This window comes from Sturnira hondurensis, unplaced genomic scaffold, assembly GCF_014824575.4.
Source record: "Sturnira hondurensis isolate 20B ecotype Veracruz unplaced genomic scaffold, ASM1482457v3 Scaffold0023817, whole genome shotgun sequence".
Classification (NCBI taxonomy): Eukaryota; Metazoa; Chordata; class Mammalia; order Chiroptera; family Phyllostomidae; genus Sturnira; species Sturnira hondurensis.
Window position 1 is genome coordinate 1,237,502 of NW_028096448.1, and position 16,352 is coordinate 1,253,853.

At 36.4% G+C, this 16,352-nt stretch overlaps 1 protein-coding gene across 5 annotated transcripts in view; it reads left to right on the forward strand.

Moving 5' to 3' along the window:
• Positions 1-16,352, forward strand: part of HIVEP1 (HIVEP zinc finger 1) — a 146,368-nt gene that overhangs the window by 62,219 nt on the left and 67,797 nt on the right. For 4 of the 5 annotated variants that reach the window (XM_037037980.1, XM_037037981.1, XM_037037982.1 and 1 more), the window contains exon 3: positions 14,411-14,464. The exons of the other annotated variant lie outside the window; for it this stretch is intronic. In XM_037037980.1, the coding sequence (XP_036893875.1) occupies positions 14,411-14,464 (54 nt within the window). The remainder of the gene's footprint in view (positions 1-14,410; positions 14,465-16,352) is intronic. 5 annotated transcript variants of the gene reach the window in all.

A 16,352-nucleotide genomic window follows, 5' to 3' on the forward strand; every position in this document is an offset into this window, starting at 1 on the left:
TAAAACCAGTTAATTATTTAAAAAGCATTTAAAAAAGAGAGGGTGTTTTTAGTTTTTCAAAAGATTTTCCTAGCTGATAATGTGCTTGTTATTTGTAATGGTGTACTAGAAAATGTTTTGGGGACAAATTTAGTGTTTTTTAAAATATAATTCAATCTATTATTTTGAAACTTATTTGAAGTAGTATGAAATAACTAAAATGTACTAGTATTCAGAGTTGTATGAATTTATTATTTAGGGATGACCTTAAGCTTGGGGCATTTTTAGATGAATAAATGTTTTGTCATATCTTTTACTTGTCCATATGTTATAGACCCTACACTACACTGTTGCTGTTTTTGCTTTAAATGGTGAATTGTCTTAAAGAAATGAAGGAAAATACATTTTTTATTTGCTCTGCCTCTCTCCCTTTATTCCTTCTTCTGTCACTTTCTTCTCACAAAACAGGGCTTTGCAATTTTCTCCTTCCTTCCTTCCTTCCTTCCTTCCTTCCTTCCTTCCTCCCTTCCTTCCTCCCTTCCTTCCTTCCTTTCTTTTTGAAAAGGCCTGATTATAAGTACTTTAGCCTAAAGTGCAATTTCCATCACATATTCTTCTTACTGTTTTATTTTTCTTTTTAAACATTCAAAATAGTGCATAGCCCTTACAAAAACTGATTTGGGGCTGGATTTTGGTCATAATATGCTGGCCCTACTGTAGATACAGGCTTCCATCTGCTGTCATTTCCCATCAGTCTAACTCAGTACTTTTAGCACTGCTCACGTTATTGGTAGCAAATTTTCTCAACTTTTATTTATTTGAATGTCTTTATTTGCTTTCACTTTTGAAGAATAATTTTGCTAGATATAGAAATGTACTTTGGAATTTTATTTTCTTTTCCACACTTTAAAAATCCATTGTCACCCACCCCACCCCTGTATTGTGCAGTTGTGGCGCACCTGTGTGTTGTGTCATTCGTAGTCATCCAACATGGGGTTTGCTGACCTTCTTGGAACTGTAGGTTGATGTTTTAGTCAGATTTGGGTAAAAACTAGCCATTATTTCTTCAGCTATTCTTTCTTGGCAGTTTTCTCTCTCCTCTCCTGTTGGTACTTTAATTACATACATGTTAGATTACTTGACAGTGTTCTGCAGGTCATTGAAACTGTGTTCTTATTTACTCTTTTCTCTGTTTCAGTTTGTATAATTTGTATTAACTTGTGTTCTAGGTCAATGAGCTTTTCTTCCCCCAGTGTTTCATCTGTTGTTAATACCATCCTGATAAATTTGACTACATGTATTGTATTTTTTTGTTCTGTTAACTGATTCAAACAGGAAAGACAGTGAAAATGTACAATGAAATGTACCTCTTACCAGGTCCACCTTCCCTAGGCACGACTGTAAACACCAGTAGCAGTGACTTATGTATCTTTTCATACCCACACGTTTGTTTTTATATTTCAATACAAATGGAAATAAACTGTATACATTGTTCTTCTCTTGGAATTTTGATTTTTTTAAAAACCTTGTATCTTGGAAAGTTTCCTCGTCTTCAAATTCTTACTATTTCCCTGTTCAACAAAAGGAATTAAGAACACTGGGTTTCAAAACAAAACAAAACATAAAACCCACTGGCTGTCATAGTTCTAGAAATAATTTTTTATTCTTTTTGTTCATCTTTTCATCATTGATATGTACAAACCTGACTCCTAGTGGTAGTTCAGAAATTTAATTTCCTCTTGACTATGATTATTTTGGTGGGCAGTAGTGACCTTTATTGAGTGACCACTGTGTGCTTGGCCATTAGATACTTTGCTTCACTTACTAAAGCACTGTTATATATCATTTCTTGCCTAATATTATTATTTGAACTCTAATGATACATTCATGATACTTTGGTAAAATTAGTTTTTTTAAAAAAAGTTTGGGCTCCTTTTGTTTTTTTTAAAACTTTTCATTGTGGACGTTTCAAAATGATTACCGAATAGAATGGTGTAATAAACCTACTATTTGCCTGTCATTCACCTTAGTAATTACCCACTAAAGCCTTTTTTTTTTTCATTTACCACCCTGGGAACTTCCCCCTTTCATAGTATTTTAAACGAGACTTCAGATATATAAATTTCATTAATACGGTTTCATTATATAAGCTCCAGAGAATAAGCAATATTTTTTCACATAATCAGCAATACTTTTATGAAACAAAAAAGGCAATTTCTTAAAATGATCCAATATCCTATCAGTATTTAAATTTGAGTTCTCTACAGTGTTATGCTGTTTAAACCCTTTGTTAAAATCAGGACAAAAAGGTTTATATTTTTTATAGGTTCATGTCTTTTATGTTCTGATCTGTAAGTATGATCTATAAGACTTTCCAAGTCTCTCTTTCTTTGCAAATTATTTGTTAAAGAAATTTTTTTGTTCTCTAGTATTTTCTACTATAGTTCTGTTTTTAAATAAACAAAAGTTAGATTCCTTTAAAGATTGTTTTAACTGATTGCTTTCAAGTTTCCAGATTTTCTTTTAGATATCATCAAATTATATTTGAACATGTATTTTTTTTTGTCTAACATAGTTCTATATGGCTTTGTTTTATGAAAGTTACCAGTTAAATACATGTGTCCAGATTCGGAATATAGCATGCTCTTTGAAATAAAAAAGACAAAATCAGATAAAATTAAAGATATCTACTAGGGTGCCCATACTCTGCAATAGATAATGAGTTTATTGTGTCTGCCAAATTTGTGGTAGTGGCTTAAGAAAGAAAAAAATCTTGTTTCTATTTTTGTTAGAATTCGTCAGCTGTTTAATGCCACACAGAAAGAGGCTTATTCAGAGACCTTGAGATGTGGCATAGGTATCTTGACGTTTAAATCTTTTCCTAAAGGACATAATCTTGCTGAACCTTAATCTTGGTGAATCTTGCTGAAGGGATGCTGTGTATTAACTAGGGAACTAAGGTTTGATACAAGGTAATTGCAACATCCAAGTTTATGAGAGGAAAGAGGGTGGAGGTTGGGTATCCATGGGCAGAATGGGCCAGCACAATGGTGATATATTTAGAGGAAAGGAATATCACAAGTCACAGCTGTTTGCTGGGTCTGTGTTGGAAAACTGAAATATCAGAATATTATTTACCCCAAACTGATACTTCATCCACTTAGATCTAGAAAAGACGTAGTTGCGTTCTTTCCTTCCAGTCTTCTGTGCTTCTAAATAGTTTTCCTCTTACCCAAAAGGGGTTCAGGTAGTTATTTCCAACATTTCTCTCCTCTCACACTTCTAATCGTTGTCATCTTTTTTTTCACTTCTTGAAGTATATATAGATTTGTATCTGCAGTAGTTTTGAGATCACAGAACAGAACCAGTGAAACAAATAGGAAGTATCAAGGTATTGTTTACCCCAATCCATAGTACAGTTGTCACAGTTCCTGGCCAACTGTGAGCTTTGTTTCCTGGTGATGAATGAATGGTGGGTGAGCTTCCAGGAGATGAGGCTGTGCCAGAAAGAGCCTCTAGGCCATAGAAGGTGGCAGCATGCAGTTGGTCTGCTAGCAAAGTTCATTGTGCTTCCTTTCTGTATTTTTGCCCTGGGTAAACTTTGTATTTAAGCCTCTGTGTGTGCATGTATGCATGTGTGCATTCATGTGTGTATGCATACATGAGGTGCACACATGCGTATATGTACATATGCGAATCTGTTACTGGGTTAGTGACCTAAATAAATCTGCTGTTTAGCCTTTCAGAATAAGAACACTGTTTTCATACTCCTTTCTCTCCCCCCCCCATAGTTACCGTGACTACCTCCTCTCATGCACTACATCAGAAATCACCAAATGGGGAGAGGAAACCAGTGCTGTCATCTCTAGTAATAATATCTAAACCGCAATAGGCAAAGTATTTTAAAATGATTGTTTGAAAATTCTATTAATCTGTGCCAATTTTCAGTATCTTTTACAATAGTTCATTGTATTTAAATAGTTGTTTTCACTTTTTTCAAACATTGAATTTTCAGGTGGAAATTTATTTTCTAGTTTAGGGCTTACATTAAAAGTAAACAATAGATCTGTGTTTTGCTATTGCACTTACAACAATGTATGCTTTGGCTTTGTTTTTTAGAAATGTAATTTAATTGGGCATCCTTAGCCACCAAGTGCACACAGAGCTCTCCTTCCTTATCCTCCTTGGTATGCAGTAATTGGCAGCTCCTTCAATAAGGCAGACAGATGATGTCCCCGCTGCTGCCCCTGTCACTTGATAAAAAGTTGCTTCCAACAGATGGCTGATAAGACTTTTTCCACTTTTTGCATTTGATATAATTTTGAATCTTGATCTGATAATATCTGTAATTTGGAGAACATTGATTTTTCAAGTTTGGCTATATGTTGGAATCACCTGGGAAACATTTTAAAATGCTGATTTAATTAACATGGGGTTCAGCCTCAGTATCAAAATGTTTAATGACTTTAATATTATGTGACTCTTAATATGCAGCAGAATTTTGTAACCGTTTGGGTAATACGTACGGGGCCATCAGACTAGGAGCTGGAAGAGCGGCACTGAGGGACTTGAAATCCGGCCAAGTGGCTTTGGCCACTTTCTAGGAAGGAGGTTTTCAACTTCAAGCTTAACCCCTTGGCTAGACTCCTTGTGGGCTTCCAAAAAGTATGAGGGCTTTGCTTTGGTTTTTATTTCTTAGAAAATATGTGCTCAACCACGAAAGTCCGTGGTCTTCTTAGCAAGACCTTCTAGGGATAAAAAAGTATAATTACCCCACTTTTAAAAGCACAGAATCTGAGCAGTGGCCTGGCAAGACACAATTCTCAGTTGTATTGATCAAGGCTAGCTAACTCTGTAAAGTGACACCAGATGATATTAAAGGGACAAAAAATAATTTAAAAGCCTTAGATGGTTTGGTGTGACAAATTCATTCTATTTTTATGTACATTTTGTTATTTTCATGGTCAGTTTTGCTATCAAAGTGATTTTCTTTCTTAAGGCAGAAACGTGTTGAGTTGAGTCATAATTTTAAAAGCATGTCAGAGCTCATGTCTACTTTTCTCTTTGCACTATTTTCTCAGAAAATGCTTTCTGAAATGGATATAGGAGCAATTTTACAAGATTAGGCATTTAAAATTTTTATTATGGCTTATTCTGTTTCTAATCTTCGCTATTTTTGACTTATTATCATACTAGGTTAGGAGACTTTTCGTGTGTTTTATCTCTACCTTACTTCTTAACTTTTCCCATAGCCAGTCTGGATCTTTATACAACCCTTCAAACCTTTTATCGAAAATTGATTACGACCTCTAGACAGATTTTTGGGGGGGCCCTCAAACACTCGGCTCCCCTCCTCTATCCTTGGTACCTCTTCTCCTTTCTCAGTTCCTTCCTAGCTATTGCCCATCTTTTGTATTTGATTGATCACATGATGGATCATTCTAGCACCTCATCTCACTGAATTCTTTGTCCTTTCTTCTAGAAATACCCAAATATGGCATCCTTCTCTATTTCTTCATCCTGGGTTGCTGAAGTTTGTTAGAAAAGATAACACTGCTCTGCACATTGGAGCCACAGAAATTCATGGATTTCCACATTCTCAGATCCCTGGTTGCTGCTCATCGATGCTTTTGTTTTTCCTTCAAATTGGTCAGCTCTTCCATTCCCATCCATTACTTTGTCTAATTTTCCCCGAGTCTCTAAAACCTCTTAAACAAATACTAGACTCCTTTTTCTTTGTAGACTACCATGCTGCTTATCTCAATCATATTTAGATAATTGGCTAGAACTCCCTCAAACTCATCCTTTCTGTTAGCAGACTTCCCATCTGATCTGCCAGCCTCCTTTTCTTTCCTTAGGCCTCAGAGAATCACCCACAGATTGCCCTATTCAAAACCAACCCTCCACCCAGACACCTGATGTTGTCTTCTACTCTCTGCAGAACCTTGCCCCTACACTGTTTCTTGTATGTTTTCTCTCTTTTTATTGGTTCCTCTCTTCGAGTCTATAAACATCTTTGAAAAACACACCAAACCAAAGAACCTTCCCTCAACTGTGTTTCTCTCTGATCCCCCATTTCTATCTTATGGCTAATTTTGGAGGGGATGCATATTAGAATAACACTTGATTAATACGATGAAGTACATCTCTTTATATTCATCATTGAAGGTTTTTGTTTTGTTTTTTGCACTAGAGATATGATTTAATCAAATACACTTTGTACATTATTTCGGTTACCTTTTCTCTCTCCCTTGTCCTATTTGCTGTTACAGCTTATAGTAACATGTGTCCTGATATTGAAAGACCTTTGCATACTTATTTGACACCCTTCTTAGTCGTGGCTTTCTTACCTTTGATATAGTTCTTGATGAAGATTGTTGCATCCTATTCACATGTGAGACTTGTCTGCAGTGTTGGTTGTTCTGCCTCTTTGTTCACATTTTGATATTGGATTTTACCAGCCTTATAAATGGCTCAGAACTCCTTTTGTGTTATCTTGTGCTCTGTAATGGTTTAGGAAAGGCTTTGGTTGTGAAGTTGGAAAGGATTTGATAAAATCGTCTGGGCCTGCAACCTTTACATCAGGTAATTATGTGTTCCTCCCTGGTGACTATCTTGACTTCGTCTGTGGTTGTTATTCTAGTTTGAGTTTTTTTCTTCCTGGGCAAGTTGAATGATGTTATGTTTTTCTAGAATTTTTAGTGGTCACAGTTTTAAAATCCATTAGCACAGAGTTGAGTCTCTGGTATTTTTCACTTTTTTAAGCAATATTTTTCCATTTTAAATATTACTAATCTAGACTATCAGCTTTGATGTTATTGTACAGTGTCCTCTTAGCAAAGACATAGGTCTAGAGGGATGTGCAAAATGTGTAACTTTAAGGTTAAAATGTGTTACTTATAATGGTAGATTTATTTAGCTGATTTAGTGGTGAACACTAGGATAATATTCATTTAGAAGAGCATCTATAAAGGGCTGTGGGTATTGGATGCAATTTTAACATTACATCATTGTTGTATTTTTAGTCTTATTGAAATAGCTCTGGTAGTTAAAAGTAAGAGTAAGGAGCTTGTACTGATGTGTAATGAGGGGACGTAGGAGTTAGGCTTATTCAGCAGTAAAAATAGTACAGTCACATATGGTGATTTTTTTCAATCAGATGGTCTCGGTAAATAGAGGAGCCTTTTACAGTTCATTTACAGGACATACTTCATAGAATTTTATGATTGGCATTTCCACTCTGTGCTTTCATGCCAAAGTGCTGAGGGCGAGTGTTAGAGCAGAGCAGTCTGCAAGGAGGAAGGATAAGCTGATAAATTATTATTCATTCCTTTTACAAATTTATTTTCCAGTTACAGTTGAAATACAATATTGTATTTGTTTCAGGTGTAGAATATAGCGATCAGACATTTATATACCTCATGAAGTGATCACCCCAGTGAGTTAGTGCCCTCCTGACATCATACACAGTAATGACAGTGTTACTGACTGTGTTCCTTATGCCGTAATTTACACCCCTGGACTATTTTGATAATGGCAATTTGTACATAGTCACTTTCAAGATAGAAACAATTTAAATTGGTAGATCAAATGGAGTAATATCTACTCAAGTGCTTTCAGGGTACTTGCGCAGTTTCCCAAATGTAGTCATCATTTATAATGTTAACGAGGATTCTCAAGGGAAACCACCCAATGCCAGTTTTCAGTATGGTGCACAGGTATCCCTTTTTCTCTTTTTTGAGAATAGATCAGTTTTCTGTCTGTCATGTGGCAGGTTATTGTTGAGGTTTCTATAATCACTAAATTACTCAGGGCCACCATATATCATTGTTACTGATGTTCATGAGATATTTAGCTGCAGACAAATGGGGTTCTACATGCAAGACTTGGTGGTGACAGAGAAGGGAGGGACAGGCTCTGAGCGAGGGTGCTAGCGGAGGGGTCCTGAGGGGGGCAGCTTGTTGGAAGGATGTCACATAGAGGAGGGAAGGTGTGGGAGGGGCCTTCTGGGAAGAGTCTTAGGGATCCGGCAGACCCTGCATTAGGTATAACTAAAGCAGACACGAAGATAGGGGAACGGGGAGGCAGAGAGGTCGTGGGATCACAAAGAACATATAATGCCACACAGGGGAATTCGGGCTTTGTGTTTACCATCAAGTTGATATGAAAGTGATTGTTTGAGGGATGTAATAACCTGTAAGCTCATCCAGGAGAACTATTCTGTTTTTTTTTTTATCTCTAGTTTTTTCTGTTGTACCTGACACAGGGTAGACATTCAGTGTAATAAAAACACACAGCTTTTGTGTTTTCATCCTAACAGTTCGGTGGGTTGGTCCCCAAAGCTGTGATGTCTTGGATCCCAAGTCTCTCAAGGAGTGGTCTTCAGGCATCAGAGATATTGCGGGAGACTGCACATTCACCATACGGTGACCGTGAGCAGAGAACATGTGCCTACTGACCATTAGAAGATTGATTTATTAAATAGCATTATAAAAATCACCTGGTGTTCTCAGAACCTCAAAAGACAAATTGTGTCTTAAGGGCTCTAGGACAATTTCTTTTTTTACCTCAGTGGTCAGATTCTGTTTCCCAAGTACTTTTTTCTTTATTTGTAATGATTTATGGATGGTGAAAAAATATTTGGCACTGTTTTGTACAAGCAGAAGTTTTTATGTATATAAGGCATTATACAAGATTGTTCATAGTATTTACCATTAACAGATAGTTTCTGTGCTTTATTAGAGGAAAAAACTGTAAAAAGGTATATACATTTCTAATAGTTGCAGAATCAAAATATTACCTATAATATTAGTACCCTTCTAGCCTGTTACTCTCTTAGTTACGGGTCCCTCTGTCTCTTAGGCAAAATTATGGATCCATTCATGTGTCTCTGGGGTCTTTTCCAGGTGACAGTCCCAAGTATATTTAGTAAAAATTGATTAATTAGAATACTAACATCTTAATTTAAAAACAGTAAGAGCTCATTACAGTAAGAATGCTTTTAGATTTACCAGCATGGTATGAGTGTCCATTTTGAACATATGTTTATTTTAATTTTTTAGCAACAGCAACAGAGGAACTACTTATTTGTAAATGTGTAGTTCTCTGTGAAAGTGTTGCCTGAGATAACGGTGACATTGGAGAGAGCGTGATGGACGATGTGTCAGAGTCCTAAACAACCTGCCAGCCCCTACCCCGCCCCCTCTCAAGGCTTAGAATGAAGTCTGTTATTGCTGGGAAGTGTTACCTTTGATTTGGTGATGGAGTAGGGTAAAAAAAAGATTTAGTGTGAACTGTTTGTTACATCAGTGAGTTTCAGGATGCAGGTATACAGATCATTAGTGGATTGTGAAATCAACATAGCTGGGCAAGGCAGCATTTTTCATTTTTAATAGGAAAGGATAGAAAGTCGAGTGTGGGTAAGTTTAATTCTAATTGTATATGCACCTATATAAGCATGTATAACTGGTTAAAATGTAAAATATTATTCCTTGCTCTGGGTAATAATAAAAATGGTAAATATTACTTTAAAAATTAATAAATGCCTTGTGTAAACCAGGTAGGGTCATATAATAAGTGACTACTTAATCTGTAATTTTGAAAACCTTATATTTTACCGGGAGAATCATAAAGCAAAGGTTAAATATAAACAGGACTTTTATTAAAATTGAAGCAAAACTTATAATAATAGCTGTTTCTAAGCTCTCTACTTGAAGACCGTCTTCAGCCTGTTGAACTGGAGCTCCAGGGTAAAAGCATTGAAGTGGGTCAGTGGAGAGAGACATGAATCAGCTGTCTCTCGCAAGCCCCCTGCCTGGGACCTGGCCTACAACCCAGGCACATGCCCTGGCAGAGAAGCTCACCAGCGACCTTTTGGCTTGCAGGCCAGGGCTCAACTCACTGAGCCACACCAGCCAGGGCCAGAAAAAGGCAACTTAATTGAAAAATTTAAAAATAAAGATTAGATTTTTATGATCAAATGATCATTAAACTCAGGTTATTTTTTAAGAATTTGTTATATTAAAGCAAATATTAAAGCAAAGAAGGTGGCCAAACCTCAATATACTAAATAAATAACAGCTATTCTTTAAATGTGTTTTTGTGAATTTTTGTTGCTTTAAGCCACAATTGATTCTACTAATAAAAACTTTATTACCTAATTCCAAACTATGTATACATAAACCCTTAAACACAGTTATTACTACTATGACTATATATAACATATATTATGTATCTTAAGTTTAGACGAGCTGTTGACATAGAAATAATAGTGATTTTCTCTTTTATGTTTCTCAAGGACTATGTATTTAACTTATGTGATGTGTTTATTTACACATTAAGTGTCTACAGTGTACTTAGTTGCATTTTTAAAAAGGAGACCTTGTCCCTTTGTTACTTATCTTAATATAGATTTCATCCATGTATTTGCTATTTTTCTCTTTGAAGTAACATCACTGTTGAATGCAGGATCCACTTTCTGCATTTAACATATACTTTTTAGTACTGTTTTTAGTTTCACTCATTTCATGAGAAAAATAATGTATAAATAAGAAAAATTATATTATTTCCAAAGATGTCACTATTCATAAATCTTTTAAAAAATCCTTACCTAGGGGTATGTTTATTGATATTTTTGGAAAGGGAGGGGAGAGAGAGAGACAGAGACAGAGATGTTGATTGCCTGCCTCCTATGTGCTCCCTGACTGGGGATCACATCACAACCTAGACAGGTGCTGTCACCAGGAATCGAACCCACAACCGTTTATGGGGTGGTCCTCCAAGCAAGCCACCTGGCCAGGACTCTGTTCATAAATCTTTTATTTAAATTACATTGTATTGTTTATGCTATTACAGTTGTCCCAAATTTCCCCCCTTTGTCTGCCTTTACCATTCCTTCTCACTCACTAAATTGATTAATTAGAATACTAACATCTTAATTTAAAAACAGTAAGAGCTCGTTACAGGCAATCTTCTCTACAGGCAATCCCTGACCATTGTCCATGTCCATGGGTCCCTCGTATATGTTCTTTGGCTACTGTATTCCTTATACTCTACTTAACACCCCCATAACTATTCTGTAACTGCCAACTTGTACTTAATACCTTCACATTTTTCACTCAACTCCCTGACCACCCCCTGTAGTATGGCAGTCATCAACATGTTCTCTGTGTCTATGATTCTGTTTCTGTCCTGCTTGTTTGTTTATTTTGTGTTTTAGATTCAATTGTTAATAAGATATGTATTTATTGCCATTTTACTGTTTGTATTTTTGGTCTTCTTAAAGAAGACCCTTTAACATTTCATGTAATACTGGTTTGGTGATGATGAACTCCTATAGATTTTCCTTTTCTGGGAAGCTTTTTATCTGTCCTTTGAGTCTTACTGATAAGTTTGCTGAGTAGAGTGATCCTGGTTGTAGTTTCTTGCTTTTCATCACTTTGAATATTTCCTGCCTACCCATTCTAGCCTGAAAAGTTTCTTTTGAGAAATTGACAGTCTTACAGGGGCTCTGTTGTTGGTAACTAGATGCTTTTCTCTTGCTGCTTTTAAGATTCTCTCTTTGTGTTTAACCTTTGGCATTTTCATTATGATGTGTTTATAGTGTGGGCCTTTTTGGGTTCATGTTGTTTGGGACTCTGTGCTTCTTGAAATTGTATGTCTATTTCCTTCACCACATTAGGGAAGTTTTCTTTTATCATTTTTTCAAATAGATTTCCAATTTCTTCTTTCTCTTCTCTTTCCAGCACCCTTATGATGTGAATATTGGAGTTATTCATGAGGCTGTGTACACTATCATTGTTTTGGATTCTTTTTTCTTCTTGATGTTCTGATTGGTTTTTTTTTTGCTTCCTTATGTTCTAAATCACTGATTTGATTCTCAGCTTCATCCACTCTACTGTTGATTTCCTTTAAATTGTTCTTTATTTCAGTTAGTATATATGTTTTGTTTCTGACTGGGTCTTTTTTATGCTATTGAGGTCCTCACTAAGTTCCTTGATCTTCTTTATAACTAGTGTTTTGAACTCTGCATATGATAGATTGCTTTTCTCTATTTTTAATTCTTATTCTGGAGTTTTGATGTGTTTGTTCATTTGGGCCATGTTTCTTGGTCTCCTCATTTTGACAGCTTCCTTGTTTTTGTTTTTGTGTATTAGGTAGAGGTACTGTGTCTCACAGGCTTGATAGAGTGGCCTAATGTAGTAGGTGTTCTGTAGAGCCCAGTGGCACAGTCTCCCCTATTATCCAATCTGGATACTCAAGGTACACCCACTGTGTGGGCTGTGTACACCCTCCTGTTGTAGTTGAGCCTTGATTACTGTTGGCATGTCCAAGGTTAGCCAACACCTGTGTTCTGTCCAAGGTCACACAGCATTAGCTACAAAGCCATCTCCAGATAGCTATCACTTTGCTGGGCTTGGGGGTGTCCAGGTGAGGCCAGGCTCTGAACTGAGGCTGGCTGCTGTTAGTGCCAGTCCTGGTACCACTTAACAAGAGGTACCAGGCTCACTGAAGCATGAGCCAAGACAAATCATGCATGCATATGGAAAAACCACTGGAAACAGCTTGGGTGGGCTTGAAAGTTTAGTGTGGCAGGACCTCCAAGAATCACCAGGATGGAACAAACTGTGAGCCAAGTTGATAGAGTCTCAGATATGATGCCTGCCTCTCAGGCTCTGTTGTGTGAGGGCTCAGAAAAGGAAGAGTGGCCTCTGCCAGCACTTCTATCTGGTAGAAAACTGCCTCTCAGCTCTTACCTGTGTGCTGGACACTTCATTTCCTTCCTGTATGTGTCTGATGCCTTTCAATCTGCTGCCTTTGAACTAGAGCTCAGAAGGAGTAAGTCCGAGTGAGTCTCTGTGTGGGTCCTTTTAAAAGAATTGCCTGGGACTTTAGTAGTTTGTTTTCCACAGCCTCAATTCCCACTGGTTTTTGCAGCCAGAATTTATGGAGACTTATCTTCCTGGCACTGGAACCCTGGGCTGGGGAGTTTGGTGTGTGGTGGGACCCCTCAGTTTCAAGATATCCTTTTCTGTTTTTTTCCCCATGGGACCAGTCCATTCCATCTCCACCCTTCCTACCAGTCTTGATGTGGTTTCTTTAATTCTGTAGTTGTAGTACTTTCATTCAGCTCAATTTCTGATGGCTCTGAATGATGGTGGTTCTATAGTTTTGTTGTAATTTTGATGTGGTTGTATAAGGAGATGAGCCATGTTTGCCTATGCTGCCATCTTAACTGGAAGTCTCTATAAATCTTATTCTGAATCTAATACTTAGCAGGAAGCAAGTAAGTCACTGTTGTGGGGAATGCATTTGTCAGGATGAAAATTGTAGTTATTTTTGACCATTGCTGATATGTAGTGTCTAATATTTCAAGCTTGCTTGTTTCCTTTATTTGGTTCTGCCCCCTGACTTGATTTGACACACTAGATGGATCAGTAAGTATGTAATTGAAAGAATTCTGAACAGTAATTCAAAGGTTCTCTGAATTTCTGGCTTTTTCAACAAGAATAATGGGGAAAGAGGCAGGTAGACCAAAGTTTAAAGGGCCTGTGTGGGATCTGTGCTTTTTATTTTTGGGGGGAAGGATGTCATTTTGGGAATTACCTTTTTCCTGGCTGGTAGTGGTATTAGGTTTATCATTGGAGATTGTTTTGGGGGCTGATTGTGTATGCCAGAAGGCATACGTGACTAAAGTACCAATATTTTGAAAGCATTTAAACTATACTTCCATGGACTGTCTAAAATATTGTATAATTATTAATACTGTATTTCAGTACAAAATAATATCTTGGGTGTTTTATAACTTTTATAATTAGTACAAATAGACCACTATATTTAAACTTGGAATTGGTCACTGTCATAATCATCAAATATGTGTATCCTCATAAATTTTAATTAATTGTTACCAAAATAGAACATGTGATAATTTATAAAATCCATTTACACCCAGAGCCTCAGATGAGAAAGCTACAGGCCCTTGCCCACAGTAAACTCCTTTTCCTGTCCCTTCCTTTATAGCCCCCCCAGCTCTTTGTTAGTTACTGCTTCTGGGTTACACCTCATCTTTCACAGTTTCATGCACATATAACAGTTCTGTAGTCATTAGTTATTTTTTAAAAAATCAATAAACATTGATTCTCTTAGTTTTTATAGAGCAGGACTTCTGGAGTGGCATAGATGGGAGGTTTGGCTTGGAGTTTCTCATGAATATAGTCGGTACTTATACATAGTAGTATCTCCTTAATGCAGTATAATTTTAAAAGGGAATATATTATTACTTTAATAGTTTATAGATACTTGTTTGATAAGTAATTCATTCAACAAATATTTATTTCTGTGTGTCAGGAACTGTTTATAGGAAGTATGTTTGTTTTACTGTATTATTATTTGTAAAAGTGATGAGCTGATTTATACATTTTATTTTTCTTAGATAAAATTGAAGAAGCACAAAAAGAACTTAATGGGGCAGAAGTGTCAAAAAAAGGTAAATTAAAATCAACCCCAATATCAACTTTATTCTTGCAGAGATTCCTCCATAGATGTAATTGCAGCATTTACTGAATCAGTGGAAGCAAATGACACGATTAAAAATCACTTTAAATTAATTGATACCTAAAAATATATGGACTTTGCTCTATGAAATGTTTCAGCTTTATAGCCTGCTTTATAATTGTTTCCCACATGTTGATGTGTCGATGTATTGCTGATGGAGAGCAGTGGTTGTAGGAGTAGAAGCACAGGCAGGAGTGGAGGCTGCTGCAGCTCTTTGAAAGCCTGTGTGTGAGACTGGCCCACAGCGACAAGAAAACCAGAAGACTGGTTGCTGATGGCTGTGTGTTTCTATGTTAATGCGATGCAGTGTATTTTTGAAATGACAAAAACCGAAGACAACTAAAATAACCTAAATGCTAGTCAGTGGAGGAGTAGTTGAAAAATTATAGTAAATTCAGATGTTGGGATGTTACACATTTTTAAATGTTATTTCAATTGACTGATAATTTGTTGCTAAATGAGAAGAACGAAATTGCATTATAGCACGCAAAACGTACAATTCTTTTGTTCACTTGGAAGCACATGCATGCACACACATCCCTTATGTAGAACTTGATAAAGCTCAAAGGGATTTATGTACAGATACCTAAACAATGTTGTGAGGAAAATGATAAATTTTTATTTGTATGTCTTTGTGGTTTTTTGCTAGTTACAATTGGTATAATTTTGCTAGTTACTTTGTGGTTTTTTGCTACTTCTGAAATATAAGAAGTTTAAAGGCAAAAATTGGTTTTCATGATAGAAAGCATACTGATTATTTGTCCAGGTGGTAGGAAATAATACATTCAGTGTAGAATGATCTGTGGGGAGGGGGAGACAGTGGTGGATATAGTTCACTTGTTATCTGTTAATGAGTAAAATTGGTTAAGACAATAGAAAGGGTTTTTTACGGCATTTATATTTTATGATTTTTTATTTCTTTGTTTCTGTTATATCTTTTAACTGCAGTGGAATATTTTACCAGAGTAAATTAGGCATGTAGGATTTCAGTTGAAAGTCTTTTTCTTAAGTGTCTTTTAAATCTAGTTAAGTTCCTAACTGTTGGTTTTAGGGGGTATAATTTCTGCTTGTCCAGGTTCTCCTTGGACCAGGCTGTGAAACCTCCAAGATTGTTTAGGGTTGGTATAAATGATTACACTGTGAGGTACCAGCAACCTTAAAAACGTGTCCTCCTCCTCCTCTGTCCTCTCCTCCCATGCCTTTCTTCCAAAAAATCTATCGAAGGTCCATATCAGATATGACCTTTTAATGACGTTCTTGCAGAAAAGCAAGTCTAGAAAGAGCAGAGATGTCACCAAAGCCATGCTGTCCCTTTGAGAGGTTGACTAAAGATCCATCCTCCGCATGGCTGTAAGTAGCATTTAAGGTACTCAGGCTATGACAGATCTTAAACTTTGGTTTTTCAGAGTCAGCCTTTTTCACATCTAGTAATGGTTTAGAGCTGCTTCAGGTAGCAGAATGAATGTGTGCTTGCCTTCCTTTTCCTTCTTTCTCACCCCTGTGGCAAAGAGTTTTTGAGAACAGCAAACTAAATGCCTAATAGGAAGGAGAAAACAGAAACCAAGTTTCTAGAAAAAGAAAATGGATAATGAGGTTTAGAATAATCTAGTGGGCTTCATTTGGCAGGCTACACTTATTTAAGACCTAGGATGAATACCAAATGAGCATTGTTCTGTGCAGTTCACTGCTGAGAATAGCTGTTTGGCCTTCATTTTTACATACATGTTCTAGGCAAGTTGAAAATAAAATAGTTTTCTTTCTCAATATAATTAAGGAATATTTATCAAAGTTTGCGTTTAACAACATGAGATGAAAACTTT